The sequence below is a fragment of the Narcine bancroftii genome, chromosome 3 (assembly GCF_036971445.1).
Source record: "Narcine bancroftii isolate sNarBan1 chromosome 3, sNarBan1.hap1, whole genome shotgun sequence".
In the NCBI taxonomy this organism is placed as follows: domain Eukaryota; kingdom Metazoa; phylum Chordata; class Chondrichthyes; order Torpediniformes; family Narcinidae; genus Narcine; species Narcine bancroftii.
In genome coordinates, this window is record NC_091471.1 from 78,925,912 (window position 1) to 78,947,018 (window position 21,107).

Consider the following 21,107-nt stretch of genomic DNA (forward strand, 5'->3'; position numbering starts at 1 on the left):
GTCCATCTTGCTGAAAGCAGGCTATAGATTATTGAGCTGGCATTAGTGAGTACATACCAAATCCAACATCCTTCTGGGCATCTTCAAATGCTTTGAAATTCCTTCACAAGGTCATGCAGGTCTTTGTTGAACATTCTAACCCAATTTATGCTTGATTCAGACAATAAAGTAAATTGTTTTATTAATTTTTCTTGGTCTAGTCCCTGGCCAGGCAATGAATTCCCATCCCTGAGATGGTGCTTGTGAGCTGTTTTCCTGAATCACTGCAGCCCTGCTGGTGAAACTATTCTATTATTGCTGTTAGACAGGGAATTCCAGAATTAGGGTCTAGAGACTATGAAGAGCAATAATGTACTTTGAGATCAGGATAATGTGTGATTTGTGGGAGAATATGTAGATCATGGAGTTCCCATGCACCTGAGCACCTTGACATTACTGGTAGAGGTGTGAGTTGTCCAGGTGCAGCTGGAATACCCAAGGAGTGTAATTGCAGGTTATTTGCAACTGCAGCTACAGTGTGCCTATGGTAGCGGAAATTAATGTTTGGCTTGGTGGGTAGAGCATGAGTCAAATATTAGCTTTGTCCTGGATGGTGTCAAGCTTCTTGAGTGTTATTGAAACTACATTAATCAAAGCAAATGGAGCCTATTCCTTTATATTTATGCCATGTAGGTAAGGCAAAGACTTGGAATCAAGATGGAAGACTCAACGTGCACAATACCCCAGCCACAGACCATTCTTGTCAACTCAGCATTTATGAGGAATGAGTCATATTGTCTTCTGCACTGTTCAATGTACATACGCACCAAAGTTTCTATTTGCTGCAGCTGAATCAGTGCTCTGTTAAAAAAATAACAATAGTATATTAAATTAATAAGAGATAATAAATACAAAAGATACATAGATAATAAATATTCAGAGTTACCATAACAACAATAAGAGGTTGAGTCCAGGCTCCTTCATGATGTTGGCTGCCTTCTTGAAACAATGTCTCATCTTCAATGGAGCTTGTAATAGACTCAGATATGTTTGCTACATTCTATTGTTTTCTGCGTTCCTGGGCACTAGAACTACCGAACTAGGCTGCGATGCAATCAGACAGTCTACATTCCATTGGGGCATCTGGAAAAAAAATGATGGAGTATCCAATGACATGCTGAATCACCCCAGACTCCTTGGAAAGTAAAGGCCATGGTGTGCCTTCTTCACAATTGCCTCAATGTATTGGCTCGAGGATAGGTCTTGTATGAACTTGAAGATACTAACCCTCTCCACTACCATCCCATCAATATGGACATGCGTGTTGGTCCTTCAGCCTCCCCTTTCTAAATTTAATAATAAGCTGCTTGGTCTTGGTGATATTGAGACCAAGATTATTGTTCCGGCACCACCTAACCAGATTTTCAATCTCCATCCTGTGTTCTGACTCATCCTTTTACTTAGCCAACAAAGCTGGTGTTGTCAGCGACTTTATAGATTGCATCAGGGCCAAACTTCTATACATGGTCATGAGTGTACAAGAAGTAGATCAGGGGCCCCAGTGTTGATGAAGTTGACTGAAGACTTGCTTCTGTGATGGTGGAGATTTGAGGAGGAAGTTGAAGCATTATTGAACATATCGAAGTTGAAAATGTTCATCCAAGCATTATTAAACAATATATGAAAGAACACTTGATTCATCAGCTAAGGAAGGCTTTTAGATGGAGATATTCTTCAGAATATTCATTTTCTTCTTCCCTACCACTATCATCCATGCCATGCATCTTTGAGCATTAAGCGTAGACTTGCCACAAATGTAACAGAATATATCGCAACTGTTGCAACATTGACAAGATATTTCTGCTGTATTGAATCTTCCTGAAGACAATAAATGCGATTGTAAGTACACTCACTGTGGCTCCTTGCTCTCCATCAACATGGGCAACTCAAGACTCTGAGTTTTTTCCCTGCTCTTTTCCTTATGATTACATTGCCAAGATCAGTGCCAACACAATCTATAAATTCAGTAATGACCCCATTGTTGTTTTTTTTAATTATATTTTACTTAACTTTTAAGAAAAGAATATATATAATATATACAAAAAGGACTTAATGCATGTATATGCGAATATATACAAATATAGAAAAAATTTATATCTTTAAAATGCACATTATGCCTAGAAATAACCCCTCTGTACCTTAAGAGAAAGGAAAGACCCCACTGTTGTTGACTGAGTTATGGGAAATACTGAGTCAGATTACAGAATGAAGATCGAGAATCTGATTGCTTAGTGCCAGAACATTAATCTTGCTCTCAACATCAATATGACCAAGGAGCTTTATTTGTATTTTAGTAAGGAGAGTCCAAGGGACCATATACTGTATATGTCTTCATTGATGGGATGAGAATGGACAGGGTTAGCACCTTCAAGTTCACATATCAGAGGACCTTTCCTGAAGCCTGCATATTGAGGCAACCATGAAGAAGGTTCATTAACATCTTTACTTTCTAAGACGTCTGAGGAGATTTGGCATGCCATCAAATACTCTATCAAACCTCCACCTGTCTACTGTAGGAAGTATACTGACGTTACATCATGGTCTCGATTGGTAATTCATGTGCCCAGGAATGTAGAAAGCTGCCGAAAGTAGCCAAGTCCATTGTGGGCTCTTACTTCCCATCCACTGAAGATATCTATGTGAGGCGCTGCCTGAAGAACCACCATCACAACTTATTTTCGCTGCCACATTTGGGAAGAAAGTAGAAAGTGCAGAGGCTTGAAGACCAACATCTCTAGGTTCAAGAATAGTTTTTATCCAATAGCTATCAGGCTCTTGAAACTCCCCTTGCAACCCTAAACAGGACCACCACCAGAAAAACCTGTCTGCACGATTGAAACATGACTTTTTTTCTTGCACTAACTGTATTTTAATCCATCTATCCTTTATATTTATTTTCTCTTTCTGTACTGGCATAATATATTGTATACTATTAAAACTAGGTACCTATTTGACTACAGCAGGTAAGAATTTCATTGCATATATTCATTGCACTTATGTGTATGACAATAAGCTCATTCTTCATTAAGGGTTACAGGGAAAGTTGAGTAAGTGGAGAGGAGGTGACGGCCAGATCAGCCAAGATCTTTTTGAATGGTGGAGTAGGCTTGGCAGATCACACGCAATCTAGTTTCTATTTCCTTGTAATCATCATCCTGGTCTAATCTCTGACCAGCTTGTTTCTTTGCTATGCAGCTCTTCCCATCAGATTCCTGGTGACCTCCGCAGTAGTTTCATAGCCAACAACTTATGCTGACATCATGAACAATGATTGTTTCACTTGTTAAGCCAGGCTTCTCACTGGAAAACTATCCTGCTGTCTCCTCAAGCAGACACTACCCTAATTCAACAACTGAATACATAAGTAGTGCTATCAATGGCACAGGAGCACCACTGGTAGCACTGCTTCTCAACTCCAGCAACCCAAATTCAATAATAACCTCTGGAAAAGGTCTATGTAGAGATTGTATGATCTCTGTGAACTGCATTGGTTTCCCCTGTTAGCTCCAGTTTCCTTCCACGTCCCAAGAACATGGAGGTTAGTAGGTTAATTGACCACTGCAAATTGATCCAGTTGTGTAGATTAGTGGTAGAATCTAGGAGGATTTTATGAATCTGAATAGAATAAAGCAGGTCAGTGTAGGTGTAGTGTAATTGATTGCTTGATGGGCGGTACCGATTTGGTGGGCCCAGCACTTGTTTCATTCAGTAAGTCTCGACAACCAAAAGGTTTGATACAATGAAGCATCAAAGTCAAACTCAAAGTTTATGTATTAAACAAAATGCTTCAGTGCAGCTGAGCGCTGGGTGTGTGGCACTGCAATAAGTTCCAAAAACTGATCGTTCACTACATGCTTAAACAACAACACAAAAAGGGCCAAAGGTTAATAAATTCTAGCACATCAGCACTGAAGAAACAACTTATAATCAAAGGGAGAGAAATGGATGTTACTAAAAGCTAATATGAAGAAAGCTAATCTTTACTAAGGTTCAAGACTTAAACTTCACTTTGGGAATAAGCATTAAAAAATATACAAAATCCAGATGTTGTTGTAGCAGATGTTCTGGCAATGTAAATTCCTCGGAAAACAATTTTAAAAATCTAATTTATAGGAAAATATATCAAGCTCAGGGACATGAAGTAATTTTATTTGCTGGCTGTATAACACCACTCTGAGCTGACATCTGATTTGTGTATGCTTGGCACCAAAGGAGATAAGCACGAGTTTATAGCATTCTCGTGGGTTCGTAAGAATGAAAGTTCAATTATTTCCACTTGAGCTTTACTGTATCACATTGTATTGGTGACATCATTAACCTTAAAATACGGGATTAATCAGAAAAATATTTTTGAAGTACAGATGAAAAATATTATGGTAGAAAATTTCCTTTTATTGATGTTGAAGCTCCAAATATGAGTGGAAAATTGTACATTTTTAATTTCAGAACAAAATAGCAGTGCAAATATTTCTTACAGTACTGAAACAGATTCCATATCTCATTACATTGATCTTAATTCTCTTATAGCTTTGTTCCTCATGAACGGTGAGAGGTTGTTGATCAGTCAGGTAACCAATTTATATGAAAACAAATTACTAAAGAATTTCTAAGCCAAACTATTGAGTCTTTTTATGTTGAGTTCCTATATGCATGATTTTGTGCACACCCCTGAATCGCATAAGAATGGATCAAATATAATAAGGATATGATTAAGCTAGAGAAGGTGCAAAAAAGATTTGCAAAAAATTTGCCTAGAATAGAGCCATTAAGATTTAAGATTCATTTATTGTTATGTAAGAGTACAGAACATATAATATTACACAAAATTGCCTTCTGCCTGCCATAAAGCAGACAAAGAGTTGCCTGGCACCCCTTACAGTACGAGAGAAAGAAAAGCAAAAGAGAGTCCACTCAGGGTCACTGTGTCCATGGATTCACCTCCAGAGCTCTCACAGCCTCTTCAACTGCAAAGACTCCTGTTTGATCCAATAGCAACCCAAGCTCCAGGTCAAAACCTCTGACATGATCAGGAAGCCACCAGTGCCCAAGGCCCTTTAGGACCCCTTCTTGCCCTCAGCATCCTCTCGAATCCTGATTCTGATACCTGGTTCACATGAGCCAGTCTCCAGCAGCCTGTAGCCCATGCTGGTTCCACCACCGCCACCGCAGCCTGAATGGGTCCCTCAGTCACTAAGCCCCTCGCTGGTCTGCCACTGTGGTCACCATCCTATAGGGTCATCTCTTCTGCTTCTCCTTCGCAATAGAGGGTGTTCTCCTCCTATCTGGAACCCTGCACTGGTCATCTGCTCCTTATTCTGCAACCCCTTGTGACCACTGCTGAGCACAGGTGCGGCCATCTTTGGCACAGACCCAGGTTGCAGGATTTTAGTTTAAAACCACTGTTGGCTCCTTTAATGCCTGTACGGAGCCACTGGCATTAGGCTGGGATAGTTGAAGCCTTTGAAGCAGTACCATGTCTGCACTCCTGGCTCTCCCGGGTCCTCTCTAGTGGCAGCGCTGTGATTACAACAGCTTTGGAAGTGCAGCCAATTTTGTTTTAAGTAACCAAGACAAAATGAATAATCTTCTCTCTGAAGCAAAGTAGGCAGAGAGGTGACAAGACAGAGGTATATAAAATTACAAGAAACATTGAAAGGGCAGATACCCAGTATCTATTTACTGTAGTATGGATGCCTTCAACAAGAAGGGGATAAGAACAATGAACTTTAGAAGGAATCTAAGGAGTAAATTTGTCATACAAACAGTAGTGGGAAAGAGATGCCAGAAGTGATGATGGCACCAGCTTGAATGAGCAGTAAGTATGGCCATAAAACTTGGAGCAGTATTGGGCTATTTGGCCCATCAAGGCTTCTCCCATCATTCAAATCATGGTTAATATATTTTTCCTCTCCCCATAACCATACTAATCAAGAACTTATCAATCTCCACTTTAAATATACCCAGTCACCCAGTAACAAGGTCCCAAAAAAATTTGTGTGTCTGGTTCAATGTTTTTAACTCTTGGTTCTTGTAAATTATATGTTAATAGAGGCATAGAGTTATACAGCATAGAAACAGATGCCTTGGTGCACTGTGTCTATGCCACCCATCATACCTATCTTTTTTTTTAAACTTTATTTAAGATTTTATAACATGAATAACATATAGGATTACATTAAAAAAAATTAAGAATAAAATAATAAAATTACAATACAGTATCAGTAATCTAAATAAACTATACCCTCCCCAATAATTATTACACATTAATAACCCAACACAAAATAGTCCAACCCCCCCTTCCCCCCAAAAATAAAGAGTGAAGAATTAATAAAGTATGTGAGAAAAAAAAATCCACTTACAAAAAACAAACAAAAACATAACCGATTAAAATACTAACAAAAAGAAAAGCAATTAATACTAAGATATCAGACTTAAAAAACATATTTAAATCAAACTTAAATGCATATATTTAACAAACGGAGTTAAGATGAAACATATATTTAACTCAAACTTAATATAAAAAAATTAGTAAAGTTAGTAACATTATCTATCAAATATTCTTAAACAATAATCAATTCTTAAAAAAAATTGTAGCATGAAAAAAATGAAAAAAAAACTTTCTCTATAGAGATAAACCTTCACCAAATATCAACTAACTTCACATCTTCACATAAACCACCATCTTAAAACAAAATTCAAACATCATTAAACATTGTACAATTCAATTTTAGTACTCTTCCACCATTTTTCCCTTTTACTCTTGAATAGTTATCCAATAAAAGCTCCAATACCCCATTTAAATATCCTCAATCATTACGTTAAAATTCAGATATCCAAATAATAAAAACACAACTACAACGAAATCTATATCTTCAACAAATGGAGCATAAACCACAAACAAAATTCAAGCCTCATTAAGAATTGTACAATTCAATTTATAACTTTCACCATTATTCCCTTCATTCTATAACTAAAATAGCAAAATAATATACACCAGAATTACCACACCTTTCACCTTAAAGTTAAAGAAAAAATATTTTAAAAAAACTTATCCATCCCATTCACATTTAAATTTCAAATATTCCTTATCTACTGAATAAACTTTACAAAAAAACCACATCAATTTTTAGTTTTTTAAACAATCAAATACTTTCTTATGCTTTTTTTTAATATTTAAACAAACAAAAAAACCCCTTCACTCTTTAATCTAATAATACAACAAAAAAAGGAAAAAAACGGGTAGGAAGTTAAAAATACCCCCTCCCGTCTAAACCGCGCAATGCGGTAACTCCCAAAAAAAGATGGGAGTGAGATAACTCACACATAACAGATGACTTTCAGGAAATAGTGCCTATCCAGTTCTCTCCCCCAACTCTCACTTCATCTTAAATTAACATCATCATTATTTAATATCCCTTTTTTTAAAAAAAAAACATTAGAAAAAAAAAGGACAACTCTTCTTTTAATCAGCTCCAACTGCCAAATCACCATTACAACCATTCCTTCTTGGAGCACAGCTCTTTTCTTCCATCTCTTGTCTCCTTAGAGATCGCGGCGGACTATGTCTCTGTTGAAACTGAGTAATTGGCAGCTCTTGAGCAAATGCTATAGCTTCCTTTGGAGAATCAAAGAACTTTGGTTGGCAACCATCTTGGAAAACCTTCAAAACAGCTGGATATCTAAAGGTTGCCTTGTAACCTTTCTTCCACAACTCTTTAGCAGGATTGAATTCCTGTCGTTGGAACATAACTTCTTGACTCAAATCCGCATAGAAGAAAAGTCAATTATTTTGAATCATCAAGGGTGATTTTCTCTGTTGTGCATTTCTAATAGCCACTCGTAAAATTATTTCTCTGTCATAATAATTCAAGCAACGAACCAAAACAGGTCTTGGACTTTGACCTGAAATAGGTCTTCTACACAAGGCTCTGTGAGCACATTCCAGTATTATACCTTCCGGGAAATGTTCTTGACCCAGCACCTGTGGAATCCATTCAGTAAAAAATTTTCTTGGGTCTGGTCCCTCCATACCTTCCGGCAAACCAATAATCTTTATATTGTTCCGTCTGGATTGGTTTTCCAAATAATCAATCTTTTTCACCAAATTTTTATTTTGAGTTTGTAAGTCTTCGACCATTTTGGTCACATCAAAAACTTGATCCCGTATTTTGTCTATATCTTCTTCACACGAATTAAATTTATCTCTCACTTCAAGCTTAAAAGCTCCAAACTCAGCCATCTGTTGAGAATGTATTTTCACCAGAGTATTAAACCTAGTACCAAGTTCAGTCATAATCTTGGATAATCCTTGCATTGTATAAGATAATTTAGATTCAAGATTCACAAAAATCTTTTCAATTGGAAGAGATTTTGGCTCAACAAATTCCTGCTTCTTCTGCATAACCAAAGGATCTTCTGTTCCTTCCTTCATTCTGGTTGCCTTCCTTGTAGTATGACTGCGTGCGGAAACCCCAGCCACAGCCTCTCCAGCAATGACTGGAGGACGCTGGCCGGGGTTTTCCCCAGTCCATAATGTATTAAGTTCTCCCAGTACATCAAGTTGTATAGGTTTTTCTATCTCAAGAGATGCAGTTTGCAGCACCACCTCTACAGTTGACAAATGTCTTTGAGTAACTCTTTGTTCTAAAGGCTGTTTGGCGCCCTCTTTAGGGGGCTCTACCGATGTAACATAGAGCTCTACATCCGAACACTGTACCTCTCTCCTGGGATCCATTTCACGCTGAGTCCCAGTGTCTTTCCTGTAGGTAGGCTCCAAAACTTGAACTTTTGGAAAATGTAGTTTTTTGATGATCTGTTGTCATTTTTTTTTTTGCTCTTTTCCACCAATTGTATCATCATAAGTTAAATTAACAGCACTGAAATTATCTAAACTTTTAAAGAATTTTAACCATCATACCTATCTATATTAATCCCACTTGGCTGCATTGATTCCATACAAAGGGCAAAATAAATTGGATGTGAAAAAGATGTTTCCGGTAGTAGGAGAGTCTTGGACCAAAGGGCACAGTCTATTTAGACCAGAGATGAAGAGAAATTTCTTCAGCCAGAGGGTGGTGAATGTGTGGAATTTGTTGCCACAAACAGCTGTGGAGGCCAAGTCACTAGGTATATTTAAAGTGGAGGTTGATAAGTTCTTGATTAGTATGGGTGTCAAGGTTATGGGGAGAGGAAACATACATTAACCATGATTTGAATGATGGGAGCAGCCTTGATGGGCCAAATAGCAAAATACTGCTCCAAGTTTTATGGCCATACTTAATGCTCATTCAAGCTGCTGCCACCATCACTTCTGGCATCTCTTTCCCACTACTGTTTGTATGACAAATTTACTCTTTAGATTCCTTCTAAAGTTCATTGTTCTTATCCCCTTCTTGTTAAAGGCATCCATACTACAGTAAATAGACACTGGGTATCTACCCTTTCAGTGGTGGTTATAATTTTATATACCTCTATCTTGTCACCTCTCTGCCTACTTTGCTTCAGAGAGAAGATTATTCAGTCTATCCTGGTAACTTTAAACAAAATTGGCTGCACTTCCAAAGCTGCTGTAATCACAGCGCTGCCACTAGAGAGGACCCATGAGAGCCGAGAGTGCAGACATGGTACAAGACTAAAGGAACAAATCTTTAAAACACCAGAACAAGATTTTATACCACCTTTCAAGTAGCTTAGACCACACTATTCATTAGCAAATTGAAATCAATCTCTCCAAATCCCATCTATTCAATGTTACTCCAGAATCCTGCAAAATGACCTGCCCCAAATCTATTAACACTGTTTTCCTTTTTGCCATTACCTCCTGACCTCCTAAGTGTTTCCAGCCTTTTCTGCTATCTGCGGTTTTTTTAATGTTCATATCGATCAAAATATAAGATTACGAACCGGAATCTTGGGAAACCCATGTTATAGTAATGAATCTAAATCAAGATCCTAACTCCACGATAGTGAAAAATTTTTAATATGTTAATTATAAACGAGAATCTCCATAATAGAGTGTTCAAGTAGTCTAAAAATAAAAGTGAAAGCAGATCTATTGAGCAGGTTTCTTTTTCCTTATTTAATAATTTGACATCTCCACCCCCATTGATCTTCAAGATTTTCAAGAGTGAAACCAGAACTTTTTCAACATTGTAATCCTTTCAAAATTGAGACCAACACAACAGGGTTATTTGGAAGAGGTTTCAACCCACCGCATAAAGATCTGCCAGAATCTTTGAAGTAGAGAGTGAGAAAAGCTTTATTACTTGAAACAACATATTAGTAATGTAGTTGAGTTAAAGTTTACATTCATTTGTCACAAAGTACCTAGTGCAGTGAGAAGGGTTCTTCTGCATATGGGCAAAAACAAGTTATCTCTTACATTCACACAGCTGTGTCATGTTACGAGTCCAGAGGACCCCAAAACCGAGCAGCAATAGATATTCACCAAGACAAATGGTTACTTTGTAGCGGAAGCTACTCTGCTCCTGCAATAACATACACACAACCAGAAGGGTTGAGCTCAGTGAGCAGACTAGTTTATTGCAGGCTACTGAGCTGCACTTATACTCCCAGCCCGGACCTGGCTGAGAACCACGCTGGAGGGCACTGACATCACCCGGGCGTCACTTGGTCCCCCGGCATGGGGTTTCTGAGCCCCATGCTGGAAGGAAGGGAAACACCTGACGGTGCCGTTTTGGCTGCCCCGCCACGTGGCTTACAAGTGGGGCCGGATCACCTGCCTTGTGGTGAGCTACCACACAGCACACCCCCCCCCCCCCCAGAACTGGCGCCAATTTCCTTTTTCGCCGGGCGGCCTCACTTCTTGGGCTGGGCAACGACCATGAGCTCGGTAGGATCGAGGTGCGCTGGCTTCAGACTGTCCATGGTAGACAGCTCCCACCTGCCACCAATGTCCAGCGTGAACGTCGAGCCAGAACACTGTACAACCCTGTACGGCCCTTCATACGGACATAGCAGAGGTGCCACGGTCGGGCCCCACCGAACTAAAACTACTCCACGGAAAGCAGTTCGCTAGGAACGTGAGACGGGCAGGAGTCATGCCTGGGCAATGGTGGGAGTTTGAACAAGTACAAGTGTGCCCTAAGGTGAGGAAGTAGTTCGTGAGGCGACCGCTGGGGATTGTGAGATGCGTTGACGAACTGACCAGGTAGTTCCAGCGGCGCATTGTAGACCAGCTCAGCTGATGACGCCTGCAGATCTTCCTTGAGAGTGGAGCGGATGCTCAAGAGCACCCAAGGCAGTTTGTCTGCCCAGTCGGGGCTGGTGAGGTGGACCATGAGTGCCGACTCAAGGTGGCAGTACAAACGTTTGACCAGTCCATTGGCCTGCAGGTGGTAGGCTGTGATGTGGAGTAGCTGGATCCCCAACCTGTTGGCGAGCTGTGCCCAGAACTCAGATGTGAACTGGAGACCCCGATCGCTGGTGAGGTGACCCGGGATGCTGAACCGGGCGACCCAATCATGCAACAGTGCTTGGGAGCAGGAGTCGGTGGAGGCATCTGGCATTGGAATCGCCTCGGGCCAGCGAGTGGTGGAGTCCACCACCGTAAACAGGTAACGGTTGCCCTGGGAAACGGGTAAAGGCCTGACGATGTCCACATGAATGTGGCTGAACCATTCTCGGACATGCTTGAACTCCTGTACAGGCGCCCTGGTGTGCCTGTGCACCTTGGATGTCTGGCAATGGGTGCATGTTCTGGTCCAGCCCGTGATCTGCTTCTGCAGCCCATGCCATACGAACTGTTCTGCCACCATCCGGACCATGGACCTGATGGACAGATGTGAAAGGTCATGGATATGACGGAAGACCTGCCTGAGCCACTGCTGGGGAATCACTGGCCGCGGGGTGCCCAAGGAGATATCACACAGGATGGTGCCTTCGCCGCTCGGAGTCGGGAGGCCTCTGAACCTCAGGCCCGTGATGGTGGTCTTGAAGGCCCTTGTCTCTTCATCAGATTCCTGGTCCCGGGCGAGCTGGTCAAAGTCGAGGCCGGGCGTCAACACGCAGATGGCCGGTCACAAGAGTGCATTGGCAACCACATTGTCCTTCCCCGTCTTGTCCCAAATGTCCAACATGAAGGAAAGGTGACGCTGCTGGCGGGCCGACCAGGGATCCTCTGCCATCGCGAGCGCCTGGGTAAAGGGTTTGTGGTTGGTGAAGATGGTAAAAGTCCTCCCCTCCAAAAAATAGCAGAAATGCCTCACCGTCAGGTAACTCGAGGTCAAAGGCTCTATACTTGCATTCCGGCAGGCGGAGCAGGCGGCTGAAGAATGCCAGCAGCTTCCAATGTCCATTCACCTGCTGCTCCAGGATGGCACCTATGGCTGTGGCAGAGGCATCGTCAGAGAGTGCCATATGCAGGTCGGTGTGCGGGTGTGTGAGCATGGTGGCCTTTGCGAGGGCATCCAAGCGAGCATCTTTTGTTTGGCCAGGATGAGGGTGAATAGTGGCTGCATGATGCACGCACCTCCCAGATGAAGCGATTGTAAAAGTTGACCATATCCGCGAACTCCTGCAGCCCCTTGAGGCTGTCTGGGCGTGGGAACTCCCTGATAGTGGTGACCTTTGCAGCGGCAGGCATGGCTCCTTCAGCAGTGATAGTATGGCCCAGGAACTGAATGGACTCTTTCCCAAACTGAGGTTGATGGTAAGATCGAAGTCGGCCAGCCAGGAGAAAAAGGCACGTAGGTGGGCTTTGTGTTGCGCCCGGTCCTTGCTGGCGATGAGGATATCATCCAAATAAATAAAGACAAAATCCAAGTCCCTTCCCACAGAGTCCATGAGGCGCTGGAAGGTTTGAGCAGTGTTCTTGAGCCCAAGTGGCATGAGCAGGAATTTGAACAAGCCAAGGGGGTGATGATGGCCGTCTTGGGTATGTCCTCAGGGTGCATCAGGATCTGGTGATGTCCGCGCACCAGATCAACCTTGGAGAAAACCCTTGCACTGTGCAGGTTGGCTGTAAAGTCTTGGATGTGAGGGATGGGGTAATGGTCAGGAACAGTTGCCTCATTGAGCCGGCGATAGTCTCCACAGGGATGTCAGCCACCGGAGGCTTTCGGGCCCAGGTGGAGTGGCGAGGCCCACGGGCCAAATGATCCCCACCTCCAACAGGTGCGAAAACTCCTCCTTTGCTACCTGGAGCTTGTCAGGTGGGAGCCAGTGTGCCTTGGCATGAACCGGTGGGCCTTGGATGGGGATGTGGTGGAATACCCCATGGCGAGGTGAGGCAGCGGAAAAGTGTGGCTTGAGGAGTGTCGGGAATTCGTCCAGGATTCGCTAGAACTCATCTCTGGGTATGCTGATTGTGGCCATCTGCAGTTGATCCGAGTGGGAGGAGTCGAGGTGAATGGCCTGGAAGGTACAGGCGTCTACCGGGCACCTACCTCAAAAGTTCATAAGAAGCCCATGTGCGAGGAGGAAGTCTGCACCTAGGATGGCAGTTGGGAGGTATGAGATGGTGAACCTCCACACGAAATTCCGTTGGCCGATCTGGAAGTGGACTGTCTTGTCTCCATATGTCCAGATTGCCGTTGCGTTGACCACACGGAGGGGAGGTTCATGAGGTTGGTTCCTGGACCCGACGGCCATGTCCGGGATGACACTGATCTGGGCTCCAGTGACAACGAGGAACCGCCAGCCACTGACTGAGTCCCACAGGTAGAGGAGGCTCTGCCATTGGCCAGCCGCCACAGCCATTAACAGAGGCCGGCCTGGTCGTTTCCCTGGAATGAGCAGGGCTGATGATATTTCCGAGCCTTGTCTCCCCAGTGCTGGTGGTAGAAGCAGAGGCCTAGAGTGGATGCTATGGCCTTGGTTATGCTCTTGGGGGCCCTGCAGGGGCCGGGTGCTCTACCACAGCGCTAGGGGCAGGCTTGGCTTGGTCGTGCCCAGGCCTCGTGACCTGCTGGACCACTGAGCCCTCCGGGAATTGTGCAAGCCATAGCCCTGGGCCTTCTGGGCAACTTTCCTCGGGTCGGTGAAACTCTCCTGGACTAGCAGCAGCCGGATGTCCCCGGGCATATGGTCGAGGAAGATGCGATCAAAGAGTGGGCAGTTGGTGTGCTCACCCATGAGCGTGAGCATCTCGTCCATCAGCTCCATTGGGGACCTGTCCTCCAGAGCATCGAGGTGCAGCATCCGAGTGGCACGCTGGTGTCTGGATAGTCCGAGGTACCCGGTAAGTACTCGCTTGATTGTCTCGTATTTGTCCTCGGCGGATGGGTACTGATCAAGGTGCAGCAAGCATCTGGCGGTGGCCTGGTCCAGGGCAGCGACCACATGGTAGAATTTGGTCGTGTCAGATGAAATGTGGTGTAGGTGAAACTGAGCCTCTCTGTGGCCGAACCAGGTCTCCGGCTCCTGAACCCAGAATTCAGGCAGTTTCATGGCTATAGCGCTGATCCCAGGCTCACTCATGATGGGTTCAACGATGTTTGAACCAGTTGGTTGTGCTCAGTGAGCAGACTATTGCAGGCTGCTGGGCTTCACTTATACTCCCAGCCTGGACCTGGCTGAGGACTGCGCTGGAGGGTGCTGATGTCACCCGGGCGTCACATGGTCCCCCAGCGCGGGTTTCTGAACCCCGTGCTGGAAGAAAGAAAAACCCCGACAGCGCCATTTTGGCTGGCTGCCCCGCCACATGGCTTACAAGCAGAGCCAGTTCGCCTGCCTTGTGGTGAGCCACCACAACTTAAACAAAAGTTGCTTTTAATTATCTTTAAACATGAAAACAGAATCACACTTTAACTTATCATTATTGACTTAACTAACCTAACTTAACCCCCTTCTAATTCTAAGTGTATGTGCATGTAATGTGTGCGTAAGTTCAGAAAAGTTCTTTGATTCACAGTCCAATCTCACTTCTCATTCCTCCATGTTCACTGGTTGCAGTCAATTCTGATACTGTGCCAGAATTTATCATTTATAAAGTTCACCAGGCTTTGGTGCTTGAAAGGTAAATGGTTACTGCTCAGGAAGTTTCTTGTTGGTTTTCAGATAGAGATTTGTTGTTCCAGGATATCCATAACTGATGTACTTCCATCAACCACTCCAGTGTCTTACTGATGAAACTTGCCACGTCAGGGTTGTCCAGATGATAACCTCTTTCTTTCAGGTCACTACAGAGTTCCTTTTTGTTTCCCTTATTCCAAGTGAAACATTAGACAGCCAGTTCTTTCCTCTTGCATGAACCACAAGGGCTTTGACCAGGCTGTCTTACAAATGTGCTTTCCATAAGCTTGCCAGCTTGTCCTGTTCCAGTCCCAGCTGCTGTCTGCTGGCTGTAACATGGTGGAAGGGATCTCTCTCTCTCTCTCTCTCACACACACCCCCAGACAATATGCGGCTCCAACAAGCTATTTCATCTGTTGCCTTTTGTAAACAACAATCCATTAGTGAAGTCTTCTGAGCACTCTTCAAAGCTCTTCCAAATGCTATGAGTCCTCGATATGTCTAGCATTAGCAGAGCTCCAGTATTTTAAATAAGATCAGTTTTAAAGTGTTTGTATGTAACCTTCTCTAACAAACCATTCCCAATTTATCTCCCAAAAACATATCTATCTACTCTAACACAGTAATGAGCACAATTTTCAGTTTGGGATTACAATAAGAAGGAAGATTTAATTTGTTGGCCTAAGCCACCTTCTTAGGAAAAGGTTCTGCAGGCTGCTAGAATTTTGGTATTGGATAGGCTGATATCTGAATGAATGCTAATGTTTATTTAAGACTGTGACTGCAAAATCAGGACAGCTGAACCAGGAAAAACATAACTTTGCATCTATGCTGACAAGCTCTGTGAGAAATTTGCATGCTTTATTCAACTCTCATTCATCTTTCATTCATCTAGTGTCAAAAGACTGTTCATTTAATCTGCTTAATTTCTCCTTGCACAGCAAACCTGCCATCCCAGGAGACAATATGTCTGAAACATTCTCACAAAATTCCACATTTTCTGCGGTAGAAGAGTCCAATGTTACCTGTATGACTTGCCAAATTAGTAGCAATGCAGCCTGCCAAACTCTTCTCAGAAACAGGGACTGAATAGGGTATTGGATTTTCAGATGATTCCTCCAATCCCTCTCAGCTCATCATGTTAGCTGCTGATTCAACAGGTTTTTTTCAGAGCAGAAGGATAGTTTGGCATATATTCCAGAGAACTGAGCCTCAAGCACAGGGGTCAGATTTTCACAAAGCCTTGCCTTTCTTTTATCAATTCCTGCTTTCAACTTTTAATTCTATTAGAACGTTCCTCAATGTCTCACCTAGTAAAAATCACCTCTCACCTCCAACCACCTTTCCCCACACTGCAATTTTCTTCATTGAAACAGTCTTTTGTGTCCTTGGGTAAGTTTCTTTGTTGCCAAGCAGACTGAATAATGGAGTAATCAGAGGTAGAGCTGTTGAGTGTTAGTGCCAGACTATTCCCCACGGGGTCATTAAAATAGCTTCAGGATCCTCAATGTAGGAGCCTCAACTGCCAAAAACACAGCTGTCTTACAATGTCCATGAGTGAGTTTCAGATCTGTACATATACCCCTTTAATTTTAACTCTTGTTCTATCAGTTCCCTCAAGGCAAAGGAGTTTAAAAGCCTGATTATATCCCTTTGAGTCAAGTTAAGGAGTGGGGAAGTACAACTTAATCTCAGTGTATTTGTACAACAGTCACTAAAAGCTAGCCTGCAAGTTCAACAAGCTGTAAAAAGGCAAATGGCACGTTGGCCTTCATAAAAAGGGGAATAGAGTATAGGAGTAAATACCCTTTTGCAGTTGTACAGGGCCCTGGTGAGACCACACCTGGAGTATTGTGTCCAGTTTTGGTTTCCTAATTTGAGGAAGGACATTCTCGCTATTGAGGGAGTGCAGCGTAGATTCACGAAGTTAGTTCCCAGGATGGCGAGATTGACATATGCTGAAAGGTTGGATGAACTGGGGTTGTATACGTTGGAATTTAGAAGGATGAAGGATGATTGAAGTATATAAGATGGTTAAGGGATTGAACATGATAGAAACTGATTACATGTTCCTGATGTTGGGAGAGACTAGGACTAGAGACCATAGTTTAAGAATACAGGGAAGGCCCTTTAGGACTGAGATGAGAATTTTTTTTTACCCAGAGGGTTATTGGTCTGTGGAATTCTTTGCCACAGAGGGTGGTAGAGACAGATTCCCTGGATAAGTTCAAGAGGGAGTTAGATAAGGTTCTTGTGGACAGGGCAATTAAGGGTTATGGAAATTAAGGGATGGTGGAGGATCAGCCATGATCTAAATGAATGGCGATGCTGGCTCGATGGGCTAAATGGCCAACTCCAGCACCTATTGTCTATTGTGTATTGAGATAATTTGACAAATAACCCTGATATTTTTTCAGTATTTATATCAAAATATTTGTGTAAATTATCACTATGTCACCAAATTAATTTAAATATATGTAACTATTATTTTTAAATATACTTTAACAATGGAAAAAGATCATTTACAATGTTGCATGATAATTAACTTGAATCACATTATTACACAAAAAATGGTGTACACTAAGAAATTGCTGTCAAAGTTGTCCATTATATTTGGTCTGTTGAGTCAGCAACTTAATTTTTTTTGTCTTACAGCTTGTGGTTAATGCGCTGGTTGCTTCAATCCCATCGATTTCAAATGTGATGTTTGTTTGTCTCATATTCTGGCTGATATTTGGCATTGTTGGAGTACAGATCTTTGGTGGAACTTTCTATGAATGTGTGGATGAAAACAAAGTTCGTCTTCCTCTCAGCATTGTAAATAATCGATCTGAATGTGAAGCAAATGAGGATATTGGCTACCGATGGGTCAACCCCAAGATTAACTTTGATAATGTATTGTCAGCCTACATGGCTCTCCTACAGGTGGTAAGTAAACAAGGATGCTCAAGTTCATCCATACATATTTTTAATAATATAGTTTTTAAAACTTAGGAGAGCTTTCTGATAGGAATATACATCAATTATAATTACATAATGCGGGTGATACAACAACCCTGGAGCAATTGCAATTCACAGATGTGCTGAAGAAACTCGGCAGATCACATAGCATCCATAGGAAATAAAGGATAACCAATATTTTCAGCTGAGGCCATTCTTAAGGAATATTGCTTATATCCTATACTTGCGGAATTTCTTGTTTAAATCCCTGGAGCAATGTGGGATTAATTCAGAAGCTAGTTCCCAATAATGAATACTGTACAATGATTTGTAGAACAGGTGTCCCAGTTTCCTTCTTCGTCCCAAAGACTTATTTGATAGGTTAATTGGTCACAGTAAATTGCCCCTAATGTGTAAGTAAGTGGTAGAATCTGCAGGGAGCTGGTGGGAATGGGGAAAGATTACAGGGAAATTTAATGAGGGAATGGAATTGCTCTATGAAATGGGATAAACTCAATGAGCCAAAAATAGCCTTATTCTGTGCCATAAGGAAAAGTGTAATTGAAACGTAGTTTAAAAGAAAACCAAATGATATACCATAGCTCAGTGCCTTATGCCTCTGTTTCACTATTCAGTAAGATCATGGGTGACCTTGCATCTCAGTGCCACTTTTCCAGTACTAACCCCATGCCCCTTGATCAGCTTGCCTTGAATATACTCCAGCCACTGAGCCTCCATGACCCTTCTGGTTAGTTCGATAATCCTCCATGGGTGAAGAATTTTCTCCTATTTTAAGACTGTGACCACTGGTTCAAATCCAGATAGAGGAAATATCAATTCCCTTTCTAGCCTGTTTCAATGAAACAGCATGCCAGACTTGCTTATGCTAACCTCTATATTTGATTCAACTTTCTCTCAGACAACTATTTTGGACACCAATTGCCTGCCAGGCTACTTTAAACCCATCCAAGTTACAAGAAAATTCTACACATGGACATTGGTCTCTCTCCACTTCAGCTCCAACTTGTCCTTCTTCTACAGGTCACCTCTGGTCCAGAAGATATTTCAATGGTTCAAGTACCTGAAGCAACCCTACCTGCACTTTAACCATGCATTCATATTGCATCCTCCTCCCATTCCTACCCTTTCTAGCACTTGGCACAAGCATTAAACCTGGGATTACAATCCTGGAGGTCCTGCCTTTGAACATTCTGCTTAACTCCCTATTTTCACTTTGCATAACCCCCTTCTTTCTTCCTCCCTATGTTGCTGATACAAATATTGACCACCAACTCTGACTACTCCGATTCCCTTTCAGAATATCTTGTACCCACTTCAAAATATCCAGCCCCTGGCACCAGGGAGGCAAACACCAAAAAACCTATCAGTACCTCTGACTAGAGCAACCCCTTTCACCACCATATGAGCAGCTTTAAAGTTCCCTGTTGTACAACAGAGCTAGTCCAAGTGCCATTGCAATGGCTACTGGTGTTGTTTTCCCCTGAAAGGCCATCTCACCCATCTGTATCCAAAATGGTATACTTGTTAGAAAAGTGGACAGCAACAAATGGCTCCTGTATTACCATCCTTCCCCTCCTGGCAGTCTCTTCTCCATCTGGCTGAATCTGCAGTGTGACCACCCGCTACACCCTGTCCTTCGATACTCCTATCCATAACACTTTCTGCCTGTATTCTGCTCACTGTTGCTCCATCCAGTCCATGTGTTCTGAGAGGAGCTACAGCAGGGCACACTTCCCATTCGTCCAAATCAGGGACACCCCACACCTTGCACTGGCAGACATTTCTATCATTAAAGTTAGTACTGGGTTGCCTTGACTGACTGTACCTTGTCACTCCCTAGCTTCCGAGCCATAGCCTCTGCATTTAGCACCAAAGTTTAACACTTGTATCTCAAAACAGCACTTCTCAAAACAGCCATTCTGCTAGATTTTGCCTCTGTTTTAAACTTGATCCTTGACTCTAGTGGTTGGCCTGTCAGTTGGCCAATTAATAATCTTACTGAACAATATAGTCCAGTTCAAGTTCAAGTTCCAGTTTATTTATCATCCAATGTACAAGTGCAACCCAATGGAAAGCCTTCTCCAGTCCTCAAAGCAACCCGCTGCAAACACACAGACATAACACACATAAAGACAAGGAATACATATGGACAACACATACCCAAATGTTAAAATAAATAAATATAATTATTAAATATTGTTAAAGGGCAGCACAGTTAGCCCAGCACTATTGCAGAACCAGCGACCCAGGTTTAAATCCTGCACTATCTGTAAGGAGTTTATATGTCCTCCCCATGTCCATGTGGGTTTCCTCCAGGTGCTCTGGTTTCCTCCCACCTTTCAAAATTGTATGGGAGTTGTAGGTCAATTGGGTGTAATTGGGCGGCACAGACTCATAGACAGGAACAGCATGTGACCATCTCTAAAGAGAAGGCTGAGTCACAGAGGGCTTGTATGAGCAGTTCATCAGATGTTCAGCAGGCTCACTGCCCGTGAGAAGAAGCTGTTTCTCAGCCTGGTGGTTCTGGCTCTGATACTTCTGTATCTCTTCACTGACAGGAGTGGCAGAAGAATGCTGTGTGCAGGATGGTAAGGGTCTTCACTGATTTTGCAAGCCCTCTTTAGACAATGATCCCAGTAAACGGTGGGGTGGAAGAACTCAGTGATCTTCTCTGCCACACATGGTTCTGTGGATTGGCCACCGACATCATGCTCGTCAGCAACCGCACCACACTGTGATGCAGCCTGCCAGGGGACTCTCGATAGAGCACTATTAGAAAGTTGACTGAATAGTGGCCGGTAGCCTTGCCCGCCTTAGTCTTTTTAGGAAGTGCAGACATTGTTGTGCCTTCCTGTCAAGTGAAGAGATTTTTTGTGTCCAGGATAGGTCTCTTTTGAAGTGGACTACAAAAAAAACTTGGTATTCTCTACTCTCTCCACTATTGAGCTATTAATGTGTAGAGGAGGGTGGTCATCCCTAATCTTTCTGAACTCCACAATCATCTCTTTTGTCTTGCCCACGTTGACACCATAAGTTTTTCTTCCACCATTTCATGAGAATTTCCACTGTTTCTCTATAGTGTGACTCATCATTGTTGCTGATGAGGCCAACGGCAGTTGTGTCATCTGCAAATT

General features: G+C 42.6%; 1 protein-coding gene across 1 annotated transcript in view; it reads left to right on the plus strand.

The window, feature by feature from the left end:
• Positions 1–21,107, plus strand: part of LOC138757273 (sodium channel protein type 4 subunit alpha-like) — a 234,419-nt gene that overhangs the window by 135,935 nt on the left and 77,377 nt on the right. Inside the window, exon 18 of the mRNA XM_069924321.1 lies at positions 17,668–17,940. Within this exon, the coding sequence (XP_069780422.1) occupies positions 17,668–17,940 (273 nt within the window). The remainder of the gene's footprint in view (positions 1–17,667; positions 17,941–21,107) is intronic.